Source organism: Salvelinus namaycush, unplaced genomic scaffold (assembly GCF_016432855.1).
Source record: "Salvelinus namaycush isolate Seneca unplaced genomic scaffold, SaNama_1.0 Scaffold532, whole genome shotgun sequence".
Lineage (NCBI taxonomy): Eukaryota > Metazoa > Chordata > Actinopteri > Salmoniformes > Salmonidae > Salvelinus > Salvelinus namaycush.
Genome location: NW_024061234.1, coordinates 77,378 through 94,732, shown reverse-complemented (window position 1 = coordinate 94,732; position 17,355 = coordinate 77,378). Strand labels below are relative to the sequence as shown.

At 41.0% G+C, this 17,355-nt stretch overlaps 1 protein-coding gene across 2 annotated transcripts in view; it reads left to right on the top strand.

The window, feature by feature from the left end:
* The window catches only part of LOC120041768 (gamma-aminobutyric acid receptor subunit beta-3-like), a 94,097-nt gene that overhangs the window by 14,402 nt on the left and 62,340 nt on the right, over positions 1-17,355 (top strand). For both annotated transcript variants that reach the window (XM_038986631.1, XM_038986632.1), the window contains exon 4: positions 8,162-8,382. In XM_038986631.1, the coding sequence (XP_038842559.1) occupies positions 8,162-8,382 (221 nt within the window). The remainder of the gene's footprint in view (positions 1-8,161; positions 8,383-17,355) is intronic.

Below are 17,355 nucleotides of genomic sequence, written 5' to 3'. Positions count from 1 at the left end.
TGGTGTGTGGCAGGTTATTACAACCCTGTCCTAGCCTGCTTGGTGTGTGGCAGGTTATTACAACCCTGTCCTAGCCTGCTTGGTGTGTGGCAGGTTATTACAACCCTGTCCTAGCCTGCTTGGTGTGTGGCAGGTTATTACAACCCTGTCCTAGCCTGCTTGGTGTTTGGCAGGTTATTACAACCCTGTCCTAGCCTGCTTGATGTGTGGCAGGTTATTACAACCCTGTCCTAGCCTGCTTGGTGTGTGGCAGGTTATTACAACCCTGTCCTAGCCTGCTTGGTGTGTGGCAGGTTATTACAACCCTGTCCTAGCCTGCTTGGTGTGTGGCAGGTTATTACAACCCTGTCCTAGCCTGCTTGGTGTGTGGCAGGTTGGTACAACCCTGTCCTAGCCTGCTTGGTGTGTGGCAGGTTGGTACAACCCTGTCCTAGCCTGCTTGGTGTGTGGCAGGTTATTACAACCCTGTCCTAGCCTGCTTGGTGTGTGGCAGGTTATTACAACCCTGTCCTAGCCTGCTTGGTGTGTGGCAGGTTGGTACAACCCTGTCTTAGCCTGCTTGGTGTGTGGCAGGTTGGTACAACCCTGTCCTAGCCTGCTTGGTGTGTGGCAGGTTATTACAACCCTGTCCTAGCCTGCTTGGTGTGTGGCAGGTTATTACAACCCTGTCCTAGCCTGCTTGGTGTGTGGCAGGTTATTACAACCCTGTCTTAGCCTGCTTGGTGTGTGGCAGGTTGGTACAACCCTGTCCTAGCCTGCTTGGTGTGTGGCAGGTTGGTACAACCCTGTCCTAGCCTGCTTGGTGTGTGGCAGGTTATTACAACCCTGTCCTAGCCTGCTTGGTGTGTGGCAGGTTATTACAACCCTGTCCTAGCCTGCTTGGTGTGTGGCAGGTTGGTACAACCCTGTCCTAGCCTGCTTGGTGTGTGGCAGGTTGGTACAACCCTGTCCTAGCCTGCTTGATGTGTGGCAGGTTGGTACAACCCTGTCCTAGCCTGCTTGATGTGTGGCAGGTTGGTACAACCCTGTCCTAGCCTGCTTGGTGTGTGGCAGGTTGTTACAACCCTGTCCTAGCCTGCTTGATGTGTGGCAGGTTGGTACAACCCTGTCCTAGCCTGCTTGATGTGTGGCAGGTTGGTACAACCCTGTCCTAGCCTGCTTGGTGTGTGGCAGGTTGGTACAACCCTGTCCTAGCCTGCTTGATGTGTGGCAGGTTGGTACAACCCTGTCCTAGCCTGCTTGGTGTGTGGCAGGTTGGTACAACCCTGTCCTAGCCTGCTTGGTGTGTGGCAGGTTGGTACAACCCTGTCCTAGCCTGCTTGGTGTGTGGCAGGTTATTACAACAATAATCAACAGGGATTTAATTTCAAAATGTCCTCCTCAAGCACTTCTGTGTTCTGTGATGGGTTCAGGTCCAACTGGGGGCAAGTTTAACACCTCAACCATCCACAGGCTCCCTTCTCCAGTCCAGAAGCTGCTGACCCCTCACAGGCCACGGTAGTCCAGCCCAGTAGACATCACTCATCATAGCCTTCTTCAAAGTTATTATTTTTATTTGAAGATTCAGTTTGTAGCAGCGTCTTGGCATGGTGAGGTTATCGGCCATCCTTACAAACTGAAACCGACAGTAGTACCGATGCCGTGGCTCAGTTGGTAAAGCATGGCTCTTGCAATGCCAGGGTTGTGGGTTTGATTCCCATGGGGAACCCGTAAAGAATGAAGTCTGCAAGTCGCTCTAGAGTGTCTACTAAATGACTAAACTGGTCTGAGAGCTATGTCCTGTCTGTCCCAAAAGGCTCCCTTAATAGTGCCTTATGTTTGACCAGGGGCTCTGGTGAAAGGTAGGGCACTATATCAGACCATAGGGCTCTGTTGAAAGGTAGGGCACTATATATCAGACCATAGGGCTCTGGTGAAAGGTAGGGCACTATATATCAGACCATAGGGCTCTGGTGAAAGGTAGGGCACTATATCAGACCATAGGGCTCTGGTGAAAGGTAGGGCACTATATATCAGACCATAGGGCTCTGGTGAAAGGTAGGGCACTATATATCAGACCATAGGGCTCTGGTGAAAGGTAGGGCACTATATATCAGACCATAGGGCTCTGGTGAAAGGTAGGGCACTATATCAGACCATAGGGCTCTGGTGAAAGGTAGGGCACTATATCAGACCATAGGGCTCTGGTGAAAGGTAGGGCACTATATCAGACCATAGGGCTCTGGTGAAAGGTAGGGCACTATATATCAGACCATAGGGCTCTGGTGAAAGGTAGGGCACTATATATCAGACCATAGGGCTCTGGTGAAAGGTAGGGCACTATATCAGACCATAGGGCTCTGGTGAAAGGTAGGGCACTATATCAGACCATAGGGCTCTGGTGAAAGGTAGGGCACTATATCAGACCATAGGGCTCTGGTGAAAGGTAGGGCACTATATATCAGACCATAGGGCTCTGGTGAAAGGTAGGGCACTATATATCAGACCATAGGGCTCTGGTGAAAGGTAGGGCACTATATATCAGACCATAGGGCTCTGGTGAAAGGTAGGGCACTATATATCAGACCATAGGGCTCTGGTGAAAGGTAGGGCACTATATATCAGACCATAGGGCTCTGGTGAAAGGTAGGGCACTATATATCAGACCATAGGGCTCTGGTGAAAGGTAGGGCACTATATATCAGACCATAGGGCTCTGGTGAAAGGTAGGGCACTATATCAGACCATAGGGCTCTGGTGAAAGGTAGGGCACTATATATCAGACCATAGGGCTCTGGTGAAAGGTAGGGCACTATATATCAGACCATAGGGCTCTGGTGAAAGGTAGGGCACTATATCAGACCATAGGGCTCTGGTGAAAGGTAGGGCACTATATCAGACCATAGGGCTCTGGTGAAAGGTAGGGCACTATATCAGACCATAGGGCTCTGGTGAAAGGTAGGGCACTATATCAGACCATAGGGCTCTGGTGAAAGGTAGGGCACTATATCAGACCATAGGGCTCTGGTGAAAGGTAGGGCACTATATATCAGACCATAGGGCTCTGGTGAAAGGTAGGGCACTATATCAGACCATAGGGCTCTGGTGAAAGGTAGGGCACTATATATCAGACCATAGGGCTCTGGTGAAAGGTAGGGCACTATATATCAGACCATAGGGCTCTGGTGAAAGGTAGGGCACTATCAGACCATAGGGCTCTGGTGAAAGGTAGGGCACTATATATCAGACCATAGGGCTCTGGTGAAAGGTAGGGCACTATATCAGACCATAGGGCTCTGGTGAAAGGTAGGGCACTATATATCAGACCATAGGGCTCTGGTGAAAGGTAGGGCACTATATCAGACCATAGGGCTCTGGTGAAAGGTAGGGCACTATATCAGACCATAGGGCTCTGGTGAAAGGTAGGGCACTATATCAGACCATAGGGCTCTGGTGAAAGGTAGGGCACTATATCAGACCATAGGGCTCTGGTGAAAGGTAGGGCACTATATCAGACCATAGGGCTCTGGTGAAAGGTAGGGCACTATATATCAGACCATGGGGCTCTGGTGAAAGGTAGGGCACTATATCAGACCATAGGGCTCTGGTGAAAGGTAGGGCACTATATCAGACCATAGGGCTCTGGTGAAAGGAAGTAGGTATAGCCCCTACCTGGGTCTATACTAGACACCGCCTGCCTGGGTCTGTACTAGACACCGCCTGCCTGGGTCTATACTAGACACCCCCTGCCTGGGTCTATACTAGACACCCCCTGCCTGGGTCTATACTAGACACCCCCTGCCTGGGTCTATACTAGACACCCCCTGCCTGGGTCTATACTAGACACCCCCTGCCTGGGTCTATACTAGACACCCCCTGCCTGGGACTGTACTAGACACCCCCTGCCTGGGACTGTACTAGACACCCCCTGCCTGGGACTGTACTAGACACCCCCTGAATGAGACTGTACTAGACACCCCCTGCCTGGGTCTATACTAGACACCCCCTGCCTGGGTCTATACTAGACACCCCCTGCCTGGGTCTATACTAGACACCGCCTGCCTGGGTCTGTACTAGACACCCCCTGCCTGGGTCTGTACTAGACACCCCCTGCCTGGGTCTGTACTAGACACCGCCTGCCTGGGTCTATACTAGACACCCCTGCCTGGGTCTATAGTGTACAGGCCTGCCTGCTTTTCTGCTGCTCATAATACCTGTGGAGGAGGGGGTCTATACTAGACAGGACTAGACAGGTCCTGAATAATGGCTGTTGACACTTCCATAAATATCAACCTGACTACAGGAAATCTATTTCCAGCGTCAGACTGTGATGTATAGCCCTGGCCATTGGTTGTCTCTTCTCCCTGTGAGGAGAGGAGGAGCCTCCTGAACCTGACGCTAGTGTATAGCCCTGGCCATTGGTTGTCTCTTCTCCCTGTGAGGAGAGGAGGAGCCTCCTGAACCTGACGCTAGTGAGAGAGTCTAGTTCTCCCAATGAAATTACATATTTGGGCGTTCTTTGAAACAATATAAATTAGTGTTTTATTTGATACACCTGATCGTAACCCTGCTCTATGTCTATATATACAGACACATACAGTACCAGTCAAAGGTTTGGACACACTTACTCATTCCTCAAGGGTTTTTCTTTGTTTTTACTATTTTCTACGTTGTAGAATAATAATGAAGACATCAAAACTATGAAATAACACATATGGAATCATACAGTAACCAAAAAAAGTGTTAAATAAATCAAAATAGATTTTATATTTGAGGTTCTTCAAAGTAGCCACCTTTGGCCTTGATCACAGCTTTGCACAAGCTTGGCATTCTCTCAACCAGCTTCATGAGGTAGTCACCTGGAATGAATTTCAATTAACACGTGTGCCTAGTTAAAAGTTAATTTGTGGAGTTTCTTTCCTTCTTAATTGAGCCAATCAGTTGTGTCGTGACAAGGTAGGTGGGGTATACAGAAGACAGCCCTATTTGGTAAAAGACCAAGTCCATATTGTGGCAAGAACAACTCAAATAAGCAAAGAGAAATGACAGTCCGTCATTACTTTAAGACATGGAGGTCAGTCAATCCAATTTCAAGAACTTTGAAAGTTTCTTCAATTGCAGTTGCAAAAACCATCAAGCGCTATGATGAAACTGTCTCTCTTGAGGACCGCCACAGGAAAGGAAGACCCAGAGTAATTAGTACATTAGAGTTAACTGCACCGCAGATTTCAGCCCAAATAAATGCTTCACAGAGTTAAAGTAACAGACACATGTCGTGTCTTTGGCTATGCCGGATTAAGTGATATGACATGCTATTCTATAAAATCCTTTCTCTGTAATTAATATTACCTGATTGAGCTAATCATGTAAATGTAATTAACTAGAAAGTCGGGGCACCACGAAAGAGTGTTTATAGAGCTGTTATCTTCCGAATAAACTCTTAAAGACCTAGTAGTATTTTACATCAATAGCAGTCAATATTAATCGTCACCTTATTTCAGTCTCATCTGAAAGTTGTAAATTCTTGGTTATCTTCACAAACCCTGGCTAACAAGTTGAATCAGCAATACAAAATTGGGTTTAATTATTTATTTAGTAAATACCTAACTAATCACACAGAATTACATATACACAGAATGAATCATACCTTGATTACAAATTATGTCATAAAGGAAAACGTCCCTCTACCGCAGGAGCGGTAGAGATACTCTTAATGATCGGCCATGAAAAGCCAACTGACATTTACTCCTGAGGTGCTGACTTGCTGCACCCTCGACAACTACTGTGATTATTATTATTTGACCATGCTGATCATTTATGAACATTTGAACATCTTGGCCATGTTCTGTTATAATCTCCACCCGGCACAGCCAGAAGAGGACTGGTTCCTCTCTATGTTTCTTCCTAGGTTTTGGCCTTTCTAGGGAGTTTTTCCTAGCCACCGTGCTTCTACACCTGCATTGCTTGCTGTTTGGAGTTTTAGGCTGGGTTTCTGTACAGCACTTTGAGATATCAGCTGATGTAAGAAGGGCTATATAAATACATTTGATTTGATTTGAAGACTGAAGAACAAAGGGAGAAGCTACTCTATCGTAAATACAGAATCTTATGCATTCTAAATTACTGCCCATTTGGAAAAGGAAAATGCTATAAATATTTACTCTGAGCTGCGCTTCAATAGGTTGGTGGTAGATGGAAGGCCGTGTTGCCCAACAGAGTCCTTTGTCCTTTGAAGAGTGTCTCTGGTGGTAAACGGGAAACGTTGTAGTGTCGTCGTTGTGTGGTAGACGGGATACTCTGTCTGTCCTCTCCTAGCCCACGTTTACAGCGGCCGCTACTAACTCAACGGCTAGGAGGTATCACTTCTGTAGCGAATAAGAGTTCAAAGTTCATACCATTCGCAAACCAAAGCTCACGCTGAGGTTGGCTTCGTTCTGAAGTTATTATCTGAATCCTTCTGACATCGGATCGTCATCCTAATGTACTCGGAACAGAAGGTTACATGTTCGTCAAGGGCTTATATAGTGGAGGGAGAAGGGTGTGTTTCATAGTTTATAACCCATGTCTCTTCACAGGGGCGGGCCACTGATTGAGCAGAGCCCTAACCTTATGAAAACCCAAATCTCTCATTTGGAAGCTAAAATTACATTTAATCTTTTCACAAATAATTTTATATTTAAACATTTGAATTGCACAACAATTCCATGTGAATCTGATAACTATAATGTGTAGACTTTCCCAGATACAGTTTAGGTCGTCCTGTCATCAGTCATAATGTCTCAGATGACAACCGAACTGACATCATATTCATTAAGTACCAACGCATATTTTCAACTGGTTCTATTACCGAAATATGGTTCCTTTCCCTCCACTTGTTTGATGTTCCCAGACTCTATATGTTTAACAAAGGCTATTCAAGAGTCCCTCTGTAGAGTCAAGAGAGAGGGCAGGGAGAAAGGAATTTATGGGGGGGGGGTCATAAACCTTACCCACAGGCCAACGTCATGACACACATCTCAACCTCAACTGTTCAGAGGAGACTGCGTGAATCAGGCCTTCATGGTCGAATTGCTGCAAAGAAACCACTACTAAAGGACACCAATAAAAAGAAGAGACAATTGACATCAGACCGGTGGAAGTCTGTCCTTTGGTCTGATGACTCCAAAGGTTTTATTTTTGGTTGCAACCGCTGTGTCTTTGTGAGAAAGAGTAGGTGAATGGATCTCTGCATGTGTGGTTTCCACCGTGAAGCATGGAGGAGGAGGTGTGATGGTGTGGGAGTGCTTTGCTGGTGACACTGTCTGTGATTTATTTAGAATTCAAGGCACACTTAACCAGCATGGGTACCACTGCATTCTGCAGCGATACGCCATCCCATCTGGTTTGCACTTAGTGGGACTATCATTTGTTTTCCAACAGGACAATGACTAAAAACACACCTCCAGGCTGTGTAAGGTATTTTTGACCAAGAAGGAGAGTGATGGAAAGGGGGATACCATGTATACTGAATGTATTCATCTGAAATTTGTCTTCTGCATCTGAATCAGAGAGGTGTGGGGGGGCTGCCATAATCGACATCCACGTCTTCGACGCCCGCAGAACAGTGGGTTAACTGCCTTGCTCAGGGGGCAGAACGACAGATTTTTACCTTGTCAGCTCGGGAATTTGATCCAGCAACCTTTCGGTTACTGGCCCAACGCTGTGGCTACCTGCCGCCCTGCATCAGATGACTTGGCCTCCACAATCACCCGACCTCAACCCAATGGAGATGGTTTGGGACGAGTTGGACCGCGGAGTGAAGAAAAAGCAGCCAACAAGTGCTCAGCATATGTGGGAACTCCTTCAAGACTATTGGAAAAGCATTCCTCATGAAGCTGGTTGAGAGAATGCCAAGAGTGTGCAAAGCTTTCATCACGGCAAATGGTGGCTACTTTAAAGAATCTCAAATATAAAATATATTTTGATTTGTTTAAAACTTTTTTTGTTTACTACATGATTCCATATGTGTTATTTCATAGTTTTGATGTTTTCACTATTCTACAATGTGGAAAATAGTTAAAATAAAGAAAAACCTTTGAATGAGTAACTGTATCCAAACTTTTGACTGGTACTGTAGGTGAGAAACCATGTAAATGAAGTGTATGATATGACTCCTTTAACCTTGTTCTATGTGTGTCTTCAGGACTACACGCTGACCATGTACTTCCAGCAGTACTGGAGGGACAAGAGGCTGGCATACGCTGGGATCCCCCTGAACCTGACGCTGGATAACCGGGTCGCCGACCAGCTCTGGGTCCCCGACACCTACTTCCTCAACGATAAGAAGTCCTTTGTGCATGGGGTCACCGTGAAGAACCGTATGATCCGGCTGCATCCGGACGGCACCGTGCTCTACGGACTGAGGTTAGTACTGTCTCTCCATATATATATATATATGTCTCATCTGAGGTTAGTACTGTCTCTCCATATATATATATATATATAATGTCTCATCTGAGGTTAGTACTGTCTCTCCATATATATATATATATAATGTCTCATCTGAGGTTAGTACTGTCTCTCCATATATATATATATATATGTCTCATCTGAGGTTAGTACTGTCTCTCCATATATATATATATATATATAATGTATCATCTGAGGTTAGTACTGTCTCTCCATATATATATATATATAATGTATCATCTGAGGTTAGTACTGTCTCTCCATATATATATATATATAATGTCTCATCTGAGGTTAGTACTGTCTCTCCATATATATATATATATATAATGTATCATCTGAGGTTAGTACTGTCTCTCCATATATATATATATATATATATATATATATATATATATAATGTCTCATCTGAGGTTAGTACTGTCTCTCCATATATATATATATATAATGTCTCATCTGAGGTTAGTACTGTCTCTCCATATATATATATATATAATGTCTCATCTGAGGTTAGTACTGTCTCTCCATATATATATATATATATAATGTATCATCTGAGGTTAGTACTGTCTCTCCATATATATATATATATATATATAATGTCTCATCTGAGGTTAGTACTGTCTCTCCATATATATATATATATATAATGTATCATCTGAGGTTAGTACTGTCTCTCCATATATATATATATATAATGTCTCATCTGAGGTTAGTACTGTCTCTCCATATATATATATATATATATATATAATGTCTCATCTGAGGTTAGTACTGTCTCTCCATATATATATATATATATATATATATATAATGTCTCATCTGAGGTTAGTACTGTCTCTCCATATATATATATATATATATATATAATGTCTCATCTGAGGTTAGTACTGTCTCTCCATATATATATATATATATATATAATGTCTCATCTGAGGTTAGTACTGTCTCTCCATATATATATATATATATATATAATGTCTCATCTGAGGTTAGTACTGTCTCTCCATATATATATATATATATATAATGTCTCATCTGAGGTTAGTACTGTCACTCCATATATATATATATATATATATATATATATATATATATATATAATGTCTCATCTGAGGTTAGTACTGTCACTCCATATATATATATATATATATATATATATATATATATATATATATATATATATATAATGTCTCATCTGAGGTTAGTACTGTCTCTCCATATATATATATAATGTCTCATCTGAGGTTAGTACTGTCTCTCCATATATATATATATATATATATATAATGTATCATCTGAGGTTAGTACTGTCTCTCCATATATATATATATAATGTCTCATCTGAGGTTAGTACTGTCTCTCCATATATATATATAATGTCTCATCTGAGGTTAGTACTGTCTCTCCATATATATATATATATATATAATGTCTCATCTGAGGTTAGTACTGTCACTCCATATATATATATATAATGTCTCATCTGAGGTTAGTACTGTCTCTCCATATATATATATATATATATATATAATGTCTCATCTGAGGTTAGTACTGTCTCTCCATATATATATATATATATAATGTCTCATCTGAGGTTAGTACTGTCTCTCCATATATATATATATATATAATGTCTCATCTGAGGTTAGTACTGTCTCTCCATATATATATATATATATAATGTCTCATCTGAGGTTAGTACTGTCTCTCCATATATATATATATATATAATGTCTCATCTGAGGTTAGTACTGTCTCTCCATATATATATATATATATATAATGTCTCATCTGAGGTTAGTACTGTCTCTCCATATATATATATATATAATGTCTCATCTGAGGTTAGTACTGTCTCTCCATATATATATATATATAATGTCTCATCTGAGGTTAGTACTGTCTCTCCATATATATATATATATATATAATGTCTCATCTGAGGTTAGTACTGTCTCTCCATATATATATATAATGTCTCATCTGAGGTTAGTACTGTCTCTCCATATATATATATATATATATATATATATGTCTCATCTGAGGTTAGTACTGTCTCTCCATATATATATATATAATGTCTCATCTGAGGTTAGTACTGTCTCTCCATATATATATATATATATATATATATATAATGTCTCATCTGAGGTTAGTACTGTCTCTCCATATATATATATATATATATATATATATATATATATATATATATATATATATATATATATATATATATATAATGTCTCATCTGAGGTTAGTACTGTCTCTCCATATATATATATAATTTTCTCTTTATGAATGGACTGGATCCCATCACTGTCCCACAGCTTTCTCTTTATGAATGGACTGGATCCCATCACTGTCCCACAGCTTTCTCTTTATGAATGGACTGGATCCAATCACCGTCCCACTGCTTTCTCTTTATGAATGGACTGGATCCCATCACTGTCCACAGCTTTCTCTTTATGAATGGACTGGATCCCATCACTGTCCCACTGCTTTCTCTTTATGAAGGGACTGGATCCCATCACCGTCCCGTTCAGCTGCTTGCTAGGTTTTACTACAGGAGATAACTTGAAACAACAATCTTTTAGTTAATACACTGATGTGCTGTAGAGGCCAAATACTGGATGTATGACAGTGCATTTTGGGCAATAGCAGTATATTGTATATGTTCCATGTTATATATAGCAGTATATTATATATGTTATATGTAGCAGTATATTATATATGTTATATGTAGCAGTATATTATATATGTTATATGTAGCAGTATATTATATATGTTATATGTAGCAGTATATTATATATGTTCCATGTTATATCTAGCAGTATATTATATATGTTCCATGTTATATGTAGCAGTATATTATATATGTTATATGTAGCAGTATATTATATATGTTCCATGTTATATGTAGCAGTATATTATATATGTTATATGTAGCAGTATATTGTATATGTTATATGTAGCAGTATATTATATATGTTATATCTAGCAGTATATTATACATGTTATATGTAGCAGTATATTATATATGTTATGTGTAGCAGTATATTATATATGTTCCATGTTATATGTAGCAGTATATTATATATGTTCCATGTTATATGTAGCAGTATATTATATATGTTATGTGTAGCAGTATATTATATATGTTCCATGTTATATCTAGCAGTATATTATATATGTTATGTGTAGCAGTATATTGTATATGTTATGTGTAACAGTATATTATATATGTTATATGTAGCAGTATATTATATATGTTATATGTAGCAGTATATTATACATGTTGTGTGTAGCAGTATATTATACATGTTATATGTAGCAGTATATTATATATGTTATATGTAGCAGTATATTATACATGTTATATGTAGCAGTATATTATATATGTTATATGTAGCAGTATATTATATATGTTATATGTAGCAGTATATTGTATATGTTATATGTAGCAGTATATTGTATATGTTATATGTAGCAGTATATTATATATGTTATATGTAGCAGTATATTATACATGTTATATGTAGCAGTATATTATATATGTTATATGTAGCAGTATATTATATATGTTATATGTAGCAGTATATTATACATGTTATATGTAGCAGTATATTATATATGTTATATGTAGCAGTATATTATATATGTTATATGTTATATGTAGCAGTATATTATATAGCAGTATATTATATATGTTGTGTGTAGCAGTATATTATATATGTTATATGTAGCAGTATATTATATATGTTATATGTAGCAGTATATTATATATGTTATATGTAGCAGTATATTATATATGTTATATGTAGCAGTATATTATGTATGTTCCATGTTATATGTAGCAGTATATTATATATGTTATATGTAGCAGTATATTATATATGTTATATGTAGCAGTATATTATATATGTTCCATGTTATATGTAGCAGTATATTATATATGTTATATGTAGCAGTATATTATATATGTTATATGTAGCAGTATATTATATATGTTCCATGTTATATGTAGCAGTATATTATACATGTTGTGTGTAACAGTATATTATATATGTTATATGTAGCAGTATATTATATATGTTATATGTAGCAGTATATTATATATGTTCCATGTTATATGTAGCAGTATATTATATATGTTATATGTAGCAGTATATTATATATGTTATATGTAGCAGTATATTATATATGTTCCATGTTATATGTAGCAGTATATTATATATGTTATATGTAGCAGTATATTATATATGTTATATGTAGCAGTATATTATATATGTTCCATGTTATATGTAGCAGTATATTATATATGTTATATGTAGCAGTATATTATGTATGTTCCATGTTGTGTAGCAGTATATTATATATGTTATATGTAGCAGTATATTATATATGTTATATGTAGCAGTATATTGTATTTGTTCCATGTTATATGTAGCAGTATATTATATATGTTTTGTGTAGCAGTATATTATATATGTTATATGTAGCAGTATATTATACATGTTATATGTAGCAGTATATTATATATGTTATATGTAGCAGTATATTATATATGTTCCATGTTATATGTAGCAGTATATTATATATGTTGTGTGTAGCAGTATATTATATATGTTATATGTAGCAGTATATTATATGTAGCAGTATATTATATATGTTATATGTAGCAGTATATTATATATGTTATGTGTAGCAGTATATTATATATGTTCCATGTTATATGTAGCAGTATATTATATATGTTATATGTAGCAGTATATTATATATGTTCCATGTTATATGTAGCAGTATATTATATATGTTGTGTGTAGCAGTATATTATATATGTTATATGTAGCAGTATATTATATGTAGCAGTATATTATATATGTTATATGTAGCAGTATATTATATATGTTATGTGTAGCAGTATATTATATATGTTCCATGTTATATGTAGCAGTATATTATATATGTTATATGTAGCAGTATATTATATATGTTCCATGTTATATGTAGCAGTATATTATATATGTTATATGTAGCAGTATATTATACATGTTCCATGTTATGTGTAGCAGTATATTATATATGTTGTGTGTAGCAGTATATTATATATGTTGTGTGTAGCAGTATATTATATATGTTATATGTAGCAGTATATTATATATGTTATATGTAGCAGTATATTATATATGTTCCATGTTATATGTAGCAGTATATTATATATGTTATATGTAGCAGTATATTATATATGTTATATGTAGCAGTATATTATATATGTTGTGTGTAGCAGTATATTATATATGTTCCATGTTATATGTAGCAGTATATTATATATGTTATATGTAGCAGTATATTATATATGTTGTATATAGCAGTATATTATATATGTTATATGTAGCAGTATATTGTATATGTTATATGTAGCAGTATATTGTATATGTTATATGTAGCAGTATATTATATATGTTCCATGTTATATGTAGCAGTATATTATATATGTTGTGTGTAGCAGTATATTATATATGTTATATGTAGCAGTATATTATATGTAGCAGTATATTATATATGTTATATGTAGCAGTATATTATATATGTTATATGTAGCAGTATATTATATATGTTCCATGTTATATGTAGCAGTATATTATATATGTTGTGTGTAGCAGTATATTGCAGTGAATATAGTGCAATATCATAAATAGTGTACTCATGTTGTCCCTTAGTTAAAGAGGCACAGACCAGTTAACCTATTTTTACTTTAAAACGTGTATTACCGACAGAGAGGCAAAGTGCAATACTGTATCACTTGGTCTGTATAGTAGCAGACCAGAATTACATTGTCTAGGTAAAGTGCTTAACACTGTTCCCCAGGCGCCCGAAGACGTGGATGTCGATTAAGGCAGCCCCCCCTCACCTCTCTGATTCAGAGGGGTTGGGTTAAATGCAGAAGACACATTTCAGTTGAAGGCATTCAGTTGTACAACTGACTAGGTAACCCCCCCTTTCCCTATCAGAAGCGTGTATTAGCACTAGGTCATCGGGTGCATCATGGCATCCCAACAGAGCACTGACAACTCAGGAAGAGATCAAGCTATCCAGGAAGGAAGAGACGGATCTGATTAATGGATAGCGGAAGAGAAGATTTGCTGGTCTGTTAGGAGGCCGTTAATGGAGAAATGCTCATGTGTTTTCGTGGTAAAGTGGTCGCATTGCTACATTCAGAGACTCACCCACGTCTCTCCATCCTGGACATCTAACTGATGAAGTGATGCAGGAAGCCATTTTGGGACGCCTCTCAGTCCCTCAGTCAGGGGGCGTTTCCTAAACTCTATTTCCTGTATAGTACATTACTTTTGACCAAAGCCAAAAGTAGTGTACTACTTAGGAAATAGGGAGTCTCTCATACCGAGGCTAAACCACCACAGTCAGGGAGTCTCTCATACCGAGGCTAAACCACCACAGTCAGGGAGTCTCTCATACCGAGGCTAAACCACCACAGTCAGGGAGTCTCTCATACCGAGGCTAAACCACCACAGTCGGGGAGTCTCTCATACCGAGGCTAAACCACCACAGTCGGGGAGTCTCTCATACCGAGGCTAAACCACCACAGTCAGGGAGTCTCTCATACCGAGGCTAAACCACCACAGTCAGGGAGTCTCTCATACCGAGGCTAAACCACCACAGTCAGGGAGTCTCTCATACCGAGGCTAAACCACCACAGTCAGGGAGTCTCTCATACCGAGGCTAAACCACCACAGTCGGGGAGTCTCTCATACCGAGGCTAAACCACCACAGTCAGGGAGTCTCTCATACCGAGGCTAAACCACCACAGTCAGGGAGTCTCTCATACCGAGGCTAAACCACCACAGTCAGGGAGTCTCTCGGACCGAGGCTAAACCACCACAGTCAGGGAGTCTCTCATACCGAGGCTAAACCACCACAGTCGGGGAGTCTCTCATACCGAGGCTAAACCACCACAGTCAGGGAGTCTCTCATACCGAGGCTAAACCACCACAGTCAGGGAGTCTCTCGGACCGAGGCTAAACCACCACAGTCGGGGAGTCTCTCATACCGAGGCTAAACCACCACAGTCAGGGAGTCTCTCATACCGAGGCTAAACCACCACAGTCAGGGAGTCTCTCATACCGAGGCTAAACCACCACAGTCAGGGAGTCTCTCATACCGAGGCTAAACCACCACAGTCAGGGAGTCTCTCGGACCGAGGCTAAACCACCACAGTCAGGGAGTCTCTCATACCGAGGCTAAACCACCACAGTCAGGGAGTCTCTCATACCGAGGCTAAACCACCACAGTCAGGGAGTCTCTCATACCGAGGCTAAACCACCACAGTCAGGGAGTCTCTCATACCGAGGCTAAACCACCACAGTCGGGGAGTCTCTCATACCGAGGCTAAACCACCACAGTCGGGGAGTCTCTCATACCGAGGCTAAACCACCACAGTCGGGGAGTCTCTCATACCGAGGCTAAACCACCACAGTCGGGAGTCTCTCATACCGAGGCTAAACCACCACAGTCGGGGAGTCTCTCATACCGAGGCTAAACCACCACAGTCGGGGAGTCTCTCATACCGAGGCTAAACCACCACAGTCGGGGAGTCTCTCATACCGAGGCTAAACCACCACAGTCGGGGAGTCTCTCATACCGAGGCTAAACCACCACAGTCGGGGAGTCTCTCATACCGAGGCTAAACCACCACAGTCGGGGAGTCTCTCATACCGAGGCTAAACCACCACAGTCGGGGAGTCTCTCATACCGAGGCTAAACCACCACAGTCGGGGAGTCTCTCATACCGAGGCTAAACCACCACAGTCGGGGAGTCTCTCATACCGAGGCTAAACCACCACAGTCGGGGAGTCTCTCATACCGAGGCTAAACCACCACAGTCGGGGAGTCTCTCATACCGAGGCTAAACCACCACAGTCGGGGAGTCTCTCATACCGAGGCTAAACCACCACAGTCGGGGAGTCTCTCATACCGAGGCTAAACCACCACAGTCGGGGAGTCTCTCATACCGAGGCTAAACCACCACAGTCGGGGAGTCTCTCATACCGAGGCTAAACCACCACAGTCGGGGAGTCTCTCATACCGAGGCTAAACCACCACAGTCGGGGAGTCTCTCATACCGAGGCTAAACCACCACAGTCGGGGAGTCTCTCATACCGAGGCTAAACCACCACAGTCGGGGAGTCTCTCATACCGAGGCTAAACCACCACAGTCGGGGAGTCTCTCATACCGAGGCTAAACCACCACAGTCGGGGAGTCTCTCATACCGAGGCTAAACCACCACAGTCGGGGAGTCTCTCATACCGAGGCTAAACCACCACAGTCGGGGAGTCTCTCATACCGAGGCTAAACCACCACAGTCGGGGAGTCTCTCATACCGAGGCTAAACCACCACAGTCGGGGAGTCTCTCATACCGAGGCTAAACCACCACAGTCGGGGAGTCTCTCATACCGAGGCTAAACCACCACAGTCGGGGAGTCTCTCATACCGAGGCTAAACCACCACAGTCGGGGAGTCTCTCATACCGAGGCTAAACCACCACAGTCGGGGAGTCTCTCATACCGAGGCTAAACCACCACAGTCGGGGAGTCTCTCATACCGAGGCTAAACCACCACAGTCGGGGAGTCTCTCATACCGAGGCTAAACCACCACAGTCGGGGAGTCTCTCATACCGAGGCTAAACCACCACAGTCGGGGAGTCTCTCATACCGAGGCTAAACCACCACAGTCGGGGAGTCTCTCATACCGAGGCTAAACCACCACAGTCGGGGAGTCTCTCATACCGAGGCTAAACCACCACAGTCGGGGAGTCTCTCATACCGAGGCTACCCAGTCGGGAGTCTCTCATACCGAGGCTAAACCACCACAGTCGGGGAGTCTCTCATACCGAGGCTAAACCAC